This window comes from Triticum urartu, chromosome 2 (assembly GCF_003073215.2).
Source record: "Triticum urartu cultivar G1812 chromosome 2, Tu2.1, whole genome shotgun sequence".
NCBI lineage: Eukaryota > Viridiplantae > Streptophyta > Magnoliopsida > Poales > Poaceae > Triticum > Triticum urartu.
The window spans coordinates 500,490,069-500,506,150 of NC_053023.1; the positions used below are offsets into that span (position 1 = coordinate 500,490,069).

Sequence of the window (16,082 nt, forward strand, 5' to 3'; positions counted from 1 at the left end):
TAATTTTCCTTTTATCCTTATTTTCAAATTTTAAATTATTTGAATACAAACAAAAAATTAGATGATTGGTCCAAAAAACTATATTCCGCTTTTCTCGTTTGGTTTCTACTTTAACTTGTACGGTTTATCTTATATAAAAGCTAATTGTGCTCTATAAACATCAACAGTAAGGAGGTCAAGTGGCTATCTAAGCGAGGCTAATCATAGAAGGTCGTGTGTTTGAATCCTGCTGCCGCTCTAGCACTTTTCATTCTATTTGAGGATTTCCTGCATAAATAAATAAAATGCAAGGGTGCTTTTTGAAAAAAAAAATGCATGCAGATTACCCACTGCGTCAGCCACTGATAGTGGGCCCCTGCCATGTTGGTATGCCAAACGTGCACATGATACAGTAGAAAAGCACCGTTTATGAACGGAAAGACAAGTTAGATGACCAGAAACACGTATTTTACAAGTTTATGCACCAAACTGACCGTCGCGTGCAAGTTCTGTGACTTATGATGTATTTACCTCTAAATTTAAGGTATATATGGTTCCATCCAAATCATTAGCAACACTTTGCACAGTTAAAACTGGTCAGGTCCAGTGACCACTAACTGTCAGATTAAATAGGGCAAGGCAGCAAATCATGAAACGATGCACACATACATTCCAGTGAAGAAGCGAACAAAGTCACCACGAAGCAAAGCAAAAAGAGCAGCCAGAACAAAAATGTATTCCTTTGCATTGACAAAATCAATCATACAAGAGGTCGCACTGAACTTCTGACGAATTTTATTTCATATCTGTGAAAGATTAGAACGACTAGACTGATGATTTACACACCTGGTACAGAGTCAAGCTTAAATTACACAGCTATTGGGTATCATTCTTCTTGCTCCCTCTCAGACTTTCTTACTATGTTTCACATACAGATAGATGTTTGCTTCTTATGTATGCCATGCTGCATCTTCATTATTCTGATTCATTACAGAGGTAGGAGTACTCCTTGTAATAACCTGAAGTAGTCTTGGAATGGGAGGCATGTCAAGATCAGATAGACCCTCTAGAGCACGAACAACTTCTCCCATTGTCGGCCGATCAAACTCATCATCCTGAATGCACCAACAAGCAACCTTGCATAACCGTTCAGCCTCCTCTAGATTCACATCACCAGATAATTTGTCATCCACCAAGCTTGCCACATCTCCCTCGAGAAGCATATGTGCAGCATGCACAGGGAAGAAAACATCACAATCACCACCTGCAGTGTATTGTTCAAGTGAATTCGGTCTTCCTGATATGATTTCCATTAGCACCATCCCATAGCCGTAAACATCGACTTTTGGTGTGATAGCAACCCCGCTTATCCATTCGGGAGCAAGGTATCCTACGGTTCCTCTTGCTGTAGTCAGAACCCGGCTAAAATCCCTCCCTATTAACTTGGCCATACCAAAGTCAGCAATTTTAGCAACAAACGACTTATCGAGGAGTATATTTTGTGGCTTGATATCACAGTGTATGATCAAGTCTTGGCAGCTCTCATGCAGGTAAGTCAGCCCCCTAGCAACTCCCAGAGCTATTTTATACCTGGTACACCAGTTTAAAACTGTGTTGTTGTTCTGAAATAGATGGATGTCAAGAGAACGATTTGGCATGTGCTCATATGCAAGTAACCTTTGTTCACCCTCGCAGCAGAAACCGATCAGTCTAACTAAATTGATATGTTGTATAACCCCGACTGAAGTCACCTCGGCCCTAAATTGTTTTTCTCCTTGACAAGCACCATCAAGCCTTTTCACTGCCATCGTAGCTGAGTCAGTCAGATATGCCTTGAACACAGAACCAAAGCCGCCGGCACCTAGCTTCTCGGAGAAATTTCTTGTTGCCCTCTGCAAATCAGTGTATCTAAATGCAATAATTCCACCACCATCTTGAGGATTTTTCAGTGTACCACCAGACCAGCCTCTATTGTTCCTCCGAATCATCAGTAGAACAACTAGCAATATAAGTGCCAGCAACCCCAGGGCACTGACAATGGTAACTGCCAAAATCCGAATTGTCACTCTTCTGCCAGGTTTCTGATTTTGCATCTCTTTTGCAGCAAGGCGAAGATAAACTGCACTATCGTTTGTATCAGTAGTGTCAGCATGCTGCTGTTTTACATTGACGAGTTCCTCATGCCAAATAGAGCATGTACTGTAGGTGAAAGAATATGCAGTGCAAGAGCAATTTCTTAGGCAAACTTCTGCACATTCTCTATCACTGGTAGCAGCGCCTACGTTGCCGGAATTCCGAGGCAATTTCACATTGGACAAGGAGTAGAATTTATCGGTCATTCCTGCGGTACTCCTATTACTGCCACAATTTAAAGGAGTATTTCTCACACATCCACCGCTTCTATCATTTAGCTCCCAATCCTCCGGGGATCTTATGGAGAAGCCCTTCATACAGCTACAATATGGAGCTGAGTTGTCATCGCACACAGTGAATGGTCCACACAGAGCATAGACATCACACTGAGCTCTGGGGTTGGAGTAGGAACCTAACCAATCCTGTGAGACCTCATCCCAGATTAAAGTCTTCAGTTGACCAGAAACATCAAGTAGATGATGCATGATCATCGTGTCGTTCAGTAAGCTGAATGTGAAGTACTCTTCATTTGTGTTGTTGACAAACTTGAAGTCTATCAAATTGTGGCTTAACATCTCCGGAATGGTGCTAAAATACTGTCCATTCCATTCCCCGCTAGACCAGTATACTATGGATGAGTTCAAAAGCGTAAGGATCAACCTGTTAGGAACTAACTCGTTACAGTAACGACCACGAGCTGGGTCAATTGAATTCTTACTGGAAACAAGACGGCGAGTCAAACCAGTGACCTTGTCTCGGCCGATCTTAGCATCAGGGAGGAAAGTATTTGTTGGGTGATCAAAACTTTGCCATAGAATGTCGGATGAGTTTGAGGCATTTTGTAGGACAAGATTTCCATTGTTCATGAGCAGGGCAATGGTGGTGTTAGTTCTAATACTAACTCCGCTGGACCAGATCATGGAATTGGTGGCTTGATCTAAGATGACAAGATTGCCATCTTCAGAAATTATGAACCTAACCAAAGCGGGTTGAGTGATTGGATCATCACGGTTTGCAAGCCACACGGGAGTTATCTTGGGGACTTTATTGAACCAAATGCCTAGGTACCAGTTCAAGGTGTCGTGGGACTTACTGCCAGTTTGGAAGAAGCCTGCCGCGAACTTGCCATTCAGGGAGACAAGCTTGTCACTGACACCGCAAACAAGTCTTTGGCCAGGTGCAATTGAGTCGATGGCAGCAGAGGATGCATGGATGTGTAGGGTGAAAATAAATCCAAGAAGTAATGGGTGAAGAAGCATATTGAAGTTGAGCAGACGGGGAAACAATCTGCCACTGATAAGAAGCACAGAATGGGTAGCGCTGCTAGGAGGCAACGAAAACAAAGTACAAGACACTAAGAAAGGTCAAGAATAGGCATGGTGGAGACTGGAGAACGCGGTAGGTACCCTTGCCGTGGGGGCACAGCTGAAATGGTAACCACAAAACTGTTGAGTGAAACGTCCTGACAATGACATGAGCCTTGAGTGCACCTGCCAGGAAACAACCATAAAGCGGCCAGGTTCAGTCAGGATCAAGGAAAGATTTTTTTTTAGGCAAAGCATCAAGGAAAGTGAGAAACCTGAACAGCGACAGAAGCGTTAGAAGGCCCTAGATTGGGCCGTCTATTGTACAGAAATAGTCCACGGGAAATATCACTACGGAGAAAAAAGAAACAAATTGAAACTTCGTCACGTTCTACAAAAATCACAAATAGCAAATTCTCGATGTCGAGATTTAGTTGTTTTACTACTCGAACGACCTAATTGAGGATGCTCCGGCGAATTTCAAACAACTTTTGTGGCTACAACTGTACCATCACATGCTGTAATTCAGATAATCCCGCATGCATACAGAAGTGCATCAAATCTTGAAAGAACAGACATTTTCACAAAGCAGTGAAGCACCAGTAACATTGCATTGAACAATCCAGAGTCGATCCATTGCTACACGATAGTAAGCAACAAGTGACAAACCAATCTAAATTCTAACATACCAAGAACATCAACAGCAGCAAAGACCAAATTCAAGGTGTTGCGAGACTTACTGCCTGGTTGGAAGAAGCCAAGTGCAAACTTGCCACCTAGGGAGACAAGCTTGTCACCGACACGGCAAACAAGTCCTTGGCCAGGTGAAATGGAGTCAATGGCAGCAGAGGATGCAGGAATTTATAAGGTGAAAACATGGCCAAGAAGCAGTAGGTGAAGAAACATGTTGAAGTTGAGCAGACCAGGAAACAAGCTGCCACTGATAAGAAGCACGGAATGGGTAGCGGTGCTTTAATATTAAGAAGCAACGAAAACATGGCGAAGTAACACAGGACAAGACTAGGCATGGTGGAGACTGGAGAACGCGACGGGCACCCTTGCTGTTGGGCACGGCTGTAAAAAAAACTTGAGCGGTCACCTGCCAACAAACATCCTGACAATTACCATCAGACCTTGAGTGGTCACCTGCTAACAAACAACCATAAAGTGGTTAGGTTCTATCAGCATCAGGGAAACAGAGATACCTGAACAACAGCTAACTAACATAAAACCTTGAGTGATCACATGCCATCAGTCTTCGGAACCCTTGGAGGTCTACCGTAAGTACTACAATTCCACGGTCACATCAAATTACCTTCAGCCTTTGCTAGCGGTAACTAGTAAAGATCACTGGCACTATACTGCTTGGTACTCAGGGAACTACATCATTGGTGGAGCTTCAGATTTCGCGATGCCAACTATCTTGACACCAGAATGCATTGCCCTCTCCAGGCTAGCAGCATGCGTTTTCGTCAGCATATTATCCTATACTCATAGAAGGGCATAACTCCTGACGTCCTTTGAAATTTCAAAAAAAAAATTTGCTTGAACAAAATCCATCTTAGCAGAACAATTCAAACAACTAGAATGGGTCCGTCATCTATATTACACAAAGTCCAGGCCTCCGAGTCCTGGTACTCAGCTCAGTGACTCAAAGCGTCGCATTCAATATTCAGAGAAGTAGAAGTAAACAAATCTGCTCGAATCTTCAGAGAAGACACCCTCAGTACTACTTCCGTTTTAGGACCGCCCTACCAAAATTTCTTGAACAAGAACCTTCTTGAAGCTTGGGGCTGTATCTACCAGAAATTTAGGCTCAAAATAACTAGAGACTAGTAAGGCTAATCTGAATAATGATTTCCTTTACCGAGGGATAGGCTGCGGCCTGCGCTGCGGGGAACGAGCTCGATCTACCGAGGCTCCCGCCGACTCGCCGCCATGTGGGGCACTGGGAGAGCGGAGCCATCCCCGAAATGCTCACCGTTTGCTGATGGGTCGGATCGTGGACGAGCAAGGGGCCTAAGCCGGCCTTGTTGTTCGGCTGTCACGGAGAAGGCCCAACACCAAGAACAAACCTACAGAAATAAGCCCATAGAAGAGTTTGCTAAAACAAAAAGATCAGAAAAAACAGAGGGAGACTGCTCGCTCACGGAATGGTTATGTCTGCTACTCGTGTAGACAACTGAAGATGTTCCACTAGATTCCACACAAATGCCAAATCACAATGCTTTCAAAGAACAAAATTCAGATGATCCCACATGCGTAAAGAAATGCATTGAACACAACCGTTCACAAAGCAATGAAGCAGGAGTAACATTTCAATGAACAATTCTGAGGTAAACCATCGCTATCAGATTGTACTTCCTCCGTTCACGAATCTAAGATAGTACCTATGTGCGCAGATTTCGTGTTTGATGTGCGCATATTTTTATAGTTGCTAGAAAGGTAGCAAGACGAGTGAGAATGCATGACTAAGGCATCTCCAACGCCGAGCCTGAAAACGCCCGTAACCGTTTGGACTGTGTGAATCGGACATGTTGTGCCGTTAAACACGGTCCTGCACCGGTCCGTAGGACGGTCCGGACGCACTTTCTCCCGCAAACCAGACAAAAACATGGGGCCTTTGCGGGCGTCCACACAGCACCCACGCCCGCTTCTGACCATCTTGATCCAGCTGCCCGCATTCATGTCATTGTAGAGCGGCCACTCCACATTGAAGTTAACCCAGAGCAGACGCGACCTTTCACCGCATCCGCCATTGAAGTGGCGCACCGGCCGAGGGCGCCGCCCGCGACGCGTCCCCAATGTCCGCGCCTGTTCAATGCTAGAGACGCGCTGCTGGATGGGACGGGACGGATATCTACCACACCCGTTCAATGCCCCATCCGTCCGTATGCCGCCATTAAGCAGGCTCGCAGGTCGAGAAAACAACTCCGGCGATGCGCATTGACGCACCTGGACGTCTGGCCTCACCAGAATCCGCTATTTAAAGGCGGTTACACGTAAGAAATCTCTCTCCCGCGACCGCGTCGCCCCCGCGGGCGGCCGGTCGCGACCAACCTCCTCCCCGCGCGCCTCTCCCTCCCCCTTCCTCCCTGTCGCCGGCGCCCGCTGCGGGCCTGGCCCGGGCGACGCTGGTGGCGGCGGCCCCCTGGCCTTTCCCCTCTCAGGTGTCCGCCGGCGCGGGACGGGGCGGCCCCGGGCGTTGTTTCTAGGCGACGGCGGTCAAGCGCGGCGGCGGGGGTTCCTAGCGTGAGCGGGGGCGGACTTCTGGACGGCGGCATCGCCGTTGGCGGCGGGGCGACGCGGCGGCACGGTCTGGCAGCGCCCGCTCAGCCCAGATCTGGGCCCTTCGGGCCTCATCTAGGCCTGGGCGGGCCGGCGGCGGGGTGGGTCTGCTTCGTGGCTTCCGGGAGGCAGGGGAGAGGCGATGAGCGGCAGGGTGCTGGCAGCGCCATCGCCGGCTTGCTACAGCGTGGCGGCGGGGCTTAGCAGGCCCGTTTCGGGCCTGGCCAAGCCAGGGGTGGCCTGGCATGCCCTGCTGCCGCGTCCGGACGGCTACCGCGACGGTGCCGGAGGTTCTGGCCTCCCGCACGACAGCGGTGGAGGTGGTTCCCTCCCGTTCGGCTTTGGTGCTGCTTCTCCCTCCGCGGGGCGCTTCTCTCCAGTCCTCTTGGCCTTGTGTTGGTGTTCGCAGTGAGGCGGCGTGGGTGGCGGCGCAACTGCGATGGCGCATGGTGGTTGGCGGTTGTAACACCCTCGATGCGGCTATAGCTCCCACGTGTCGAGGCACGACTTAGAGGCATAACCGCATTGAAAGCAATGTCGCAAGTCAGGCAATCATTACAACATCCCATGTAAAGCATAATAAAAGGGGGAGATACATAGTTGGCTTACACTCGCCACGTCACATCAGAGTACATAAATAACATCCATCAAACAATCACTCATGGCCCGACTACGGCGCCAAAATAGAAGAAAACCCAACATGCGACAAGGCCCTGAATCAAACCCCAACTAGGCACCACTACTAATCATCGGGAAAGGAAACATAATAACGCTGAGAATCCTCGTCGAACTCCCACTTGAGCTCGTACTCGTCACCTGGAGCGGGATCACCTGGACCTGCATCTGGAATTATAGTATCTGTGAGCCACAGGGACTCAGCAATCTCGCACCCTCGCGATCAAAACTATTTAAGCTTATAGGAATGGATGAGGCAAATATATGTGGAGCTGCAGCAAGCGACTAGCATATAGGGTGGCTATCTTATTCGCAAAAGAGAGCAAGAAGAGGAGGCAAGGCGCGAGCAAGAATTTAGAGGAACAACCTGCGCAAGCATTACTCCAACACCGTGTCCACTTCCCGGACTCCGCCGAGAAGAGGCCATCACGGTAACACACTCAGTTGATTCATTTTAATTAATTAAGGTTCAAGTTATCTACAACCGGACATTAACAAATTCCCTTCTGCCCATAACCGCGGGCACGGCTTTCGAAAGTTCAATCCCTGCAGGGGGTCCCAACTTAGCCCATGACAAGCTCTCACGGTCAACGAAGGAATAGACCTCCACCCGAGACACACCGATCAGACTCGGTAACCCGGTACAACAAGACAATTCGTCAGGTTAAAACAAGACCAGCAACACCGCCCGAATGTGCCGACAAATCCCGATAGGAGCTGCATATATCTCTTTCTCAGGGCACACTCAGATGAGACTAGCTACGAGTAAAACCAACCCTCGAGTTTCCCCGAGGTGGCCCCGCAGGCAGCTCCGTTCGGACCAACACTCAGAGGGAGCACTGGCCCGTGGGGGGCTAAAATAAGATGACCCTTGAGTCTGCAGAACCCAAGGGAAAGAAAAGGGTAGGTGGAAAATGGTAAAACCAAGGTTGGGCATTGCTGGAAAAGCTTTAATCGAGGCGAAATATCAAGGGGTTCCCATTATAACCCAACCGCGTAAGGAACGCAAAATCCGGGAACATAACACCGATATGACGGAAACTAGGGCGACAAGAGTGGAACAAAACACTAGGCGAGAGGCCGAGCCTTCCACCCTTTACCAAGTATATAGATGCATTAAGATAACATAGCAATATAGTGATATCCCAACAAGTAAATAAATGTTCCAACAAGGAACGGCCTCCAATCTTCACATGCAACTAGCAACGCTATAAGAGGGGCTGAGCAAAGCGGTAACATAGCCAATCAACGGTTTGCTAGGACAAGGTGGGTTAGAGGTTCAACATGGCAATTGGGAGGCTGACAAGCAAATGGTAGGCATCGTAGCATTGGCATAGTAAGAGCGAGCAAACTAGCATAGCAAAGATAGTAGTGATTTCGAGGGTATGATCATCTTGCCTGCACAGTTGTCAGAGTTGACTGGATCCTCACAAGCAAACTCAACGGGCTCCTCGGTAGCGAACTCGTCTCCCGGCTCTACCCAACAAGACAAACAAGCAACAAGGATACAATCAACCACGAGCAAGACCAAGCAATATGATGAAATGATGATATGCTATGCGGGATGCGATGCGGGATGCAAAATGTAAGATACAACAGGAAATGCATGAACCTGGCCTCAACTTGGAATTCCAAGGGTGCCACTGGATAGAGGGGATGAAATCGCTTGAAAACGATATAAAGATCATTGGAATCGGAGTTACGGTTTGGAAATTGCAAGCGTTTTAAGATATGACACCGGTCTGCGATTTACAGCAAGTAGGCATCTAAGTGCGACGAAATGAACATGCTACAGCCACCAAATAAGACAACAAAATACATGGCAGGGATTCCCAAAGGATGCTTAACAAAATACTAGCACTGAGCCACGGCCAATTCATCCATTATGAGGTTCAAACAAGCATGGCAAAAACGCAAATGCAAAACAGATTCCAGACTTAGTGAAATTAACACTAGTCTGAAATTTCAGATCACGAAGCCCTCTTCGGAGCAGCAAAACAACATGTTACATGATCTTATTAAGACAAGTAAGGACATGGAATGGAGCTACTCAACAAGCTTAACAAAAGTCCCAAAGTGACCTGAGGCCAAAAGGGATCACAAAATATATTAACGGGCACACGAACATAGCTAAAACACAATCAGTTTTCAGACTTAGTGAAAACTGAGACATGCTGAAATATAACTCACGAAGGCATGTAAACGAGCTCGATGCACTCACCACGGTGCAAGTCAAGGCAAGGCAGGCATACATCCATTAAGAAGGCACAAAATACAAGCTAGACATGGCAATAACAATGGCATAGCATGCACGGATCAACTACAGCAACGCCGGCAAAATCGCAAACGAGTTGACGATCTGCCCAGATTCACCACGAAGAAAAAGTAGAGCTCGATTGACTCGAGCTAGGGTGCTCCATAATTACAAACAAAGACATGGATGGATAGATCATAATATGATTAACAAAACTCCTTTACTGATCATCCTCAAAAGAGGCACGGATCACTAGGAAACAAGCTGAACATGTGGCATCATGAACTAAAATATCCCAGACTTAGTGAAAACAACTAAGTCCGTGAAAACAGATTTCCCGGGTGCCTCACTTTGCAAGCTTGCACAAGTCACCACACACATCCTAAAAATGCATGTGTTGCACCTCTGGAAATAAGACAAAATGTTTAACAAAACATATGAAGGACTCACAGGCATAGCATGCACACAATAATCATGGCAAAAATGACAAAAGTCTAAGATGAACTAGCAGATCTGACAATTAACTCACGAAGCCTCCTTCTAACAGCATTTTGGGTATCAAGATGAGCTCAAATGAAAAAGACGCAATGGAATGAAATGATGTACTCGTCGAGACGAAGATTTTGATATATCATATGCCCAAAACGGAGCTACGGATGCGGAGATATCAACAGTCAAAGATTGCACAAAAATTAAGGGGGAGAGGAAAAAGTCAACCCTCAGTTTTTTAGATCTCAGATCTAGGGTTCGGGCACTGTTCACGGCGGCACTGTAGCAGCGCACGGTGGACGAGGTTCGTCGGCGCCGGACCCGGGGATGGCCGGCGACGGCGAAGGGCGGCGGGGTCGCCCGCGGCGGGGGCCGAGCGAGGCGGCGCCGACAGCCCGCGAGGCAGCGACGGGAGGCGAGGGCCGGGGCGGTCCGGCGAGCCTCACGGCCGAGGCTCCCGGCGGAGGTAGCCGGCGAAGGTCGCCGGAGCCGGGCGACACGGCGGCGGGCGGCGGCCGGTCGCGGAGGAGAAGGCAGGCGGCGGCGGGCGCGGAGATGGGCTCGCGGGGGCTCCTCCTGGGCCTCCCGGGCCGGCGGCGGCGGCGGATCTGGGGCGCCACGTGGCGGCCAACCACTGGTGCGGGGGCGGCGGCGCGATTTGTCCGGCCGGGTCGGACGTGTCCGGCTCGGCGCGGGGGTTTTTTTTTTAGAACTAGGGTTCGATGAGGAAGACGAGATCCGAAAATGGAGGGGGGTATAAATAGGCATAAGTGGAGCTAGGAGAGTCCAAATGAGGTGCGGTTTTCGGCCACGCGATTGTGATCGAACGCTCTAGGACATGGAGCAGAGTTTGGTGGGTTTTTGGGCCAAATTGGAGGGGTGTTGGGCTGCAACACACACGAGGCCTTTTCGGTCCCTCGGTTAACCGTTGGAGTATCAAACGAAGTCCAAATGATACGAAACTTGACAGGCGGTCTACCGGTAGTAAACCAAGGCCGCATGGCAAGTCTCGGTCCAATCCGGAAATGTTTAATCCCCACACACGAAAGAAAGGTAGAAATGACCATCGGAGGAGAACGAAGCGCCGGAATGCAAAACGGACAACGGGGAAAAAGTTCGGATGCATGAGATGAACACGTATGCAAATGCAATGCACATGATGGCATGATATGAGATGCATGAAAACGAAAACAACACACGGAGACAAAGACCCGAACCCGAGAAATAAATATAACTTAACGCCGGAAACGGCAAGAGTTGGATACAAATAGGGAAAGTTACATCCGGGGTGTTACAGCGGTGGTCTGGGTGGTCGGCTTCGGTCTGTTGGGCGGTGGGGATTGGAGTGCGGGAGAAATCCTTGCCGGTTCTTCGGCTCTGATGCGGTGACACCCGCGGGTGCTACCATTCCTTCCTAAAGGGTGTCGGTGTTGGGGAACATAGTAATTTCAAAAAATTTCCTACGCACACGCAAGATCATGGTGATGCATAGCAACGAGGGGGGAGAGTGTTGTCTACGTACCCACGCAGACCGACTGCGGAAGCGTTGACGCAATGTAGAGGAAGTAGTCGTACGTCTTCCCGATCCGACCGATCCAAGCACCGTTACTCCGGCACCTCCGAGTTCTTAGCACACGTACAGCTCGATGACGATCCCCGGGCTCCGATCCAGCAAAGCGTCGGGGAAGAGTTCCGTCAGCACGACGGCGTGGTGACGATCTTGATGTTCTACTGTCGCAGGGCTTCGCCTAAGCATCGCTACAATATGATCGAGGTGTTGGGGAACGTAGCAATAATTCAAAAAATTTCTACGTGTCACCAAGATCAATCTATGGAGTCATCTAGCAACGAGGGAGGAGTGGATCTACATACCCTTGTAGATCGCGCGCGGAAGCGTTCAAGGGAACGGGGTTGATGGAGTCGTACTCATCGTGATCCAAATCACCGATGATCCTAGCACCGAACGGACGGCACCTCCGCGTTCAACACATGTATGGAGCAGCGACGTCTTCTCCTTCTTGATCCAGCAAGGGGGAAGGAAAGGTTGATGGAGATCCAGCAGCACGACGGCGTGGTGGTGGAAGTAGCGGGATTCCAACAGGGCTTCGCCAAGCGCTGCGGGAGGAGGGAGATGTGTCATGGGAGGGAGAGGGAGGCGCCAGGGCTTAGGTATGGTTGCCCCTCCCTTCCCCCCGCTATATATAGGGCCAAGGGAGAGGGGGGCGCAGCCTTGGCCCTTCCTCCAAGGAAGGGTGCGGCCAAGGGAGGAGTCCATCCCCCCCAAGGCACCTAGGAGGTGCCTTCCCCCTTTAGGACTCTTCCTTTCTTGCTCTCTTGGCGCATGGGCATCTTGGGGCTGGTGCCCTTGGCCCATGTAGGCCAAGGCGCACACCCCTACAGCCCATGTGGCCCCCCGAGGCAGGTGGCCCCACCCGGTGGACCCCGGGACCCTTTCGATGGTCCCGGTACAATACCGGTGACCCCGAAACTTGTCCCGATGGCCGAAATAGCACTTCCTATATATAATGCTTTACCTCCGGACCATTCCGGAACTCCTCGTGACGTCCGGGATCTCATCCGGGACTCCGAACAACTTTCGGGTTACCGCATACTAATATCTCTATAACCCTAGCGTCACCGAACCTTAAGTGTGTAGACCCTACGGGTTCGGGAGACATGCAGACATGACCGAGATGTTCTCCGGTCAATAACCAACAGCGGGATCTGGATACCCATATTGGCTCCCACATGTTCCACGATGATCTCATCGGATGAACCACGATGTTGAGGATTCAATCAATCCCGTATACAATTCCATTTGTCTAGCGGTACGATACTTGCCCGAGATTCGATCGTCGGTATCCGGATACCTTGTTCAATCTCGTTACTGGCAAGTCTCTTTACTCGTTCCGTAACACATCATCCCGTGATCAACTCCTTGGTCACATTGTGCACATTATGATGATGTCCTACCGAGTGGGCCCAGAGATACCTCTCCGTTTACACGGAGTGACAAATCCCAGTCTCGATTCGTGCCAACCCAACAGACACTTTCGGAGATACCTGTAGTGTACCTTTATAGCCACCCAGTTACGTTGTGACGTTTGGCACACCCAAAGCACTCCTACGGTATCCGGGAGTTGCACAATCTCATGGTCTAAGGAAATGATACTTGACATTAGAAAAGCTTTAGCATACGAACTACATGATCTTGTGCTAGGCTTAGGATTGGGTCTTTGTCCATCACATCATTCTCCTAATGATGTGATCCTGTTATCAATGACATCCAATGTCCATGGTCAGGAAACCGTAACCATCTATTGATCAACGAGCTAGTCAACTAGAGGCTTACTAGGGACATGGTGTTGTCTATGTATCCACACATGTATCTGAGTTTCCTATCAATACAATTCCAACATGGATAATAAACGATTATCATGAACAAGGAAATATAATAATAACTAATTTATTATTGCCTCTAGGGCATATTTCCAACACGAGGTGGAATATGGTGGCAGGGGGCACCGCACACGGCTAAGGAACGATCTCAAGGATCAACTTATGTGTCTAGGGGTGTCCCCTGCCTCCGTATATAAAGGATTCAAGGGGAGGGGCTGGCCGGCCAAGGGGGGCGCGCCAGGAGAGTCCTACTCCCTCTGGGAGTAGGATTCCCCCCCCCCCCAATCCTAGTTGGAATAGGACTCCTTGAGGGGGGAAAGAGAGAGAGGGGGGCCGGCCACCTCTCCTAGTCCTAATAGGACTAGGGGAGGGGGGAGGCGCACGGCCACCTTGGGCTGCCCCTTTCTCCTTTCCACTAAAGCCCACTAAGGCCCATATAGCTCCCGGGGGGTTCCGGTAACCTCCCGGTACTTCGGTAAAATACCGATTTCACACGGAACACTTTCGATATCCAAACATAGGCTTCCAATATATCAATCTTTATGTCTCGACCATTTCGAGACTCCTCGTTATGTCCGTGATCACATCCGGGACTCCGAACTAACCTTCGGTACATCAACTCATAATAACTGTCATCGTAACGTTAGCGTGCGGACCTACAGTTCGAGAATAATGCAGACATGACTGAGGACACATCTTTGTCAATAACCAATAAGCGGGAACCTGGATGCCATATTGGCTCACTACTTACAAAGATTTTATCGGTCAGACGCATACAACATACGTTGTTCCCTTTGCATCGGTATGCTATTGCCCGAGATTCGATCGTCGGTATCCAATACCTAGTTCAATCTCGTTACCGGCAAGTCTCTTTACTCGTTCCGTAATACATCATCTCGCAACTAACTCATTGGCTGCAATGCTTGCAAGGCTTATGTGATGTGCATTACCGAGAGGGCCCAGAGATACCTCTCCGACATTCGGAGTGACAAATCCTAATCTTGAAATACGCCAACCCAACATGTACCTTTGGAGACACATGTAGAGCTCCTTTATAATCACCCAGTTACGTTGTGACGTTTGGTAGCACACAAAGTGTTCCTCCGGCAAACGGGAGTTGCATAATCTCATAGTCATAGGAACATGTATAAGTCATGAAGAAAGCAATAGCAACATACTAAACGACCGGGTGCTAAGCTAATGGAATGGGTCATGTCAATCAGATCATTCACCTAATGATGTGATCCCGTTAATCAAATAACAACTCTTTGTCTATGGTTAGGAAACATAACCATCTTTGATTAATGAGCTAGTCAAGTAGAGGCATACTAGTGACACTCTGTTTGTCTATGTATTCACACATGTATTATGTTTCCGGTTAATACAATTCTAGCATGAATAATAAACATTTATCATGAAATAAGGAAATAAATAATAACTTTATTATTGCCTCTAGGGCATATTTCCTTCAGTCTCCCACTTGCACTAGAGTCAATAATCTAGTTCACATCGCTATGTGATTAATACCAATAGTTCACATCTTTATGTGATTGGTTCACATCTCCATGTGACTAACACCCAAAGGGTTTACTAGATTCAAAAATCTAGTTCACATCGCTATGTAATTAACACCCAAAGAGTGATCATGTTTTGCTTGTGAGAGAAATTTAGTCAACGGTCCTGCCAAATTCAGATCCGTATGTATTTTGCAAAATTCTATGTCTACAATGCTCTGCACGGAGCTACTCTAGCTAATTGCTCCCACTTTCAATATGTATCCAGATTGAGACTTAGAATCATCTGGATCAGTGTCAAAAACTTGCATCGACGTAACCCTTTACGACGAACCTTTTTTGTCACGTCCATAATCGAGAAACATATCCTTATTTCACTAAGGATAATTCTGACCGCTGTCCAGTAATCTACTCCTAGATCACTATTGTACTCCCTTGCCAAATCAGTGCAGGGTATACAATATATCTGGTACACAGCATGACATACTTTATAGAACCTATGGCCAAGGCATAGGGAATGACTTTCATTCTCTTTCTATCTTCTGCCGTGGTCGGGCTTTGAGTCTTACTCAACTTCACACCTTGTAATACAGGCAAGAACTCTTTCTTTGACTGCTCCATTTTGAACTAATTCAAAATCTTGTCAGGGTATGTACTCATTGAAAAAACTTATCAAGCGTCTTGATCTATCTCTATAGATTTTGAAGCTCAATATGCAAGCAGCTTCACTGAAGTCTTTCTTTGAAAAACTCCTTTCAAACACTCCTTTATGCTTTACAGAATAATTCTACATTATTTCTGATCAACAATATGTCATTCACATATACTTATCAGAAATGTTGTAGTGCTCCCACTCACTTTCTTGTAAATACAGGCTTCACCGCAAGTCTGTATAAAACTATATGCTTTGATCAACTCATCAAAGCGTATATTCCAACTCCGAGATGCTTGCACCAGTCCACAAATGGATCGCTGGAGCTTTGCACATTTTGTTAGCACCTTTCGGATTGACAAAACCTTCTAGTTGCATCATATACAACTCTTATT

At 48.0% G+C, this 16,082-nt stretch overlaps 1 protein-coding gene across 1 annotated transcript; it reads right to left on the minus strand.

Annotated features, from left to right (window-relative positions):
• Nucleotides 1–696: 696 nt before the first annotated feature.
• LOC125538223 (G-type lectin S-receptor-like serine/threonine-protein kinase At2g19130) lies at nt 697–5,430 on the minus strand. Its single transcript, XM_048701497.1, has 3 exons — nt 5,284–5,430; nt 4,157–4,562; nt 697–3,602 (listed from the first exon to the last, which is right to left on the minus strand). Exon 3 carries the CDS (start codon nt 3,369–3,371, stop codon nt 930–932), a length of 2,442 nt encoding a protein of 813 aa, XP_048557454.1. The 5' UTR covers nt 3,372–3,602; nt 4,157–4,562; nt 5,284–5,430; the 3' UTR covers nt 697–929.
• Between the last annotated feature and the right edge of the window lie 10,652 nt (nt 5,431–16,082).

Bases quoted from the DNA above. Each gene is read 5' to 3' on its own strand.
- LOC125538223 (XM_048701497.1), bottom strand. From the start codon at position 3,371: ATGCTTCTTCACCCATTACTTCTTGGATTTATTTTCACCCTACACATC.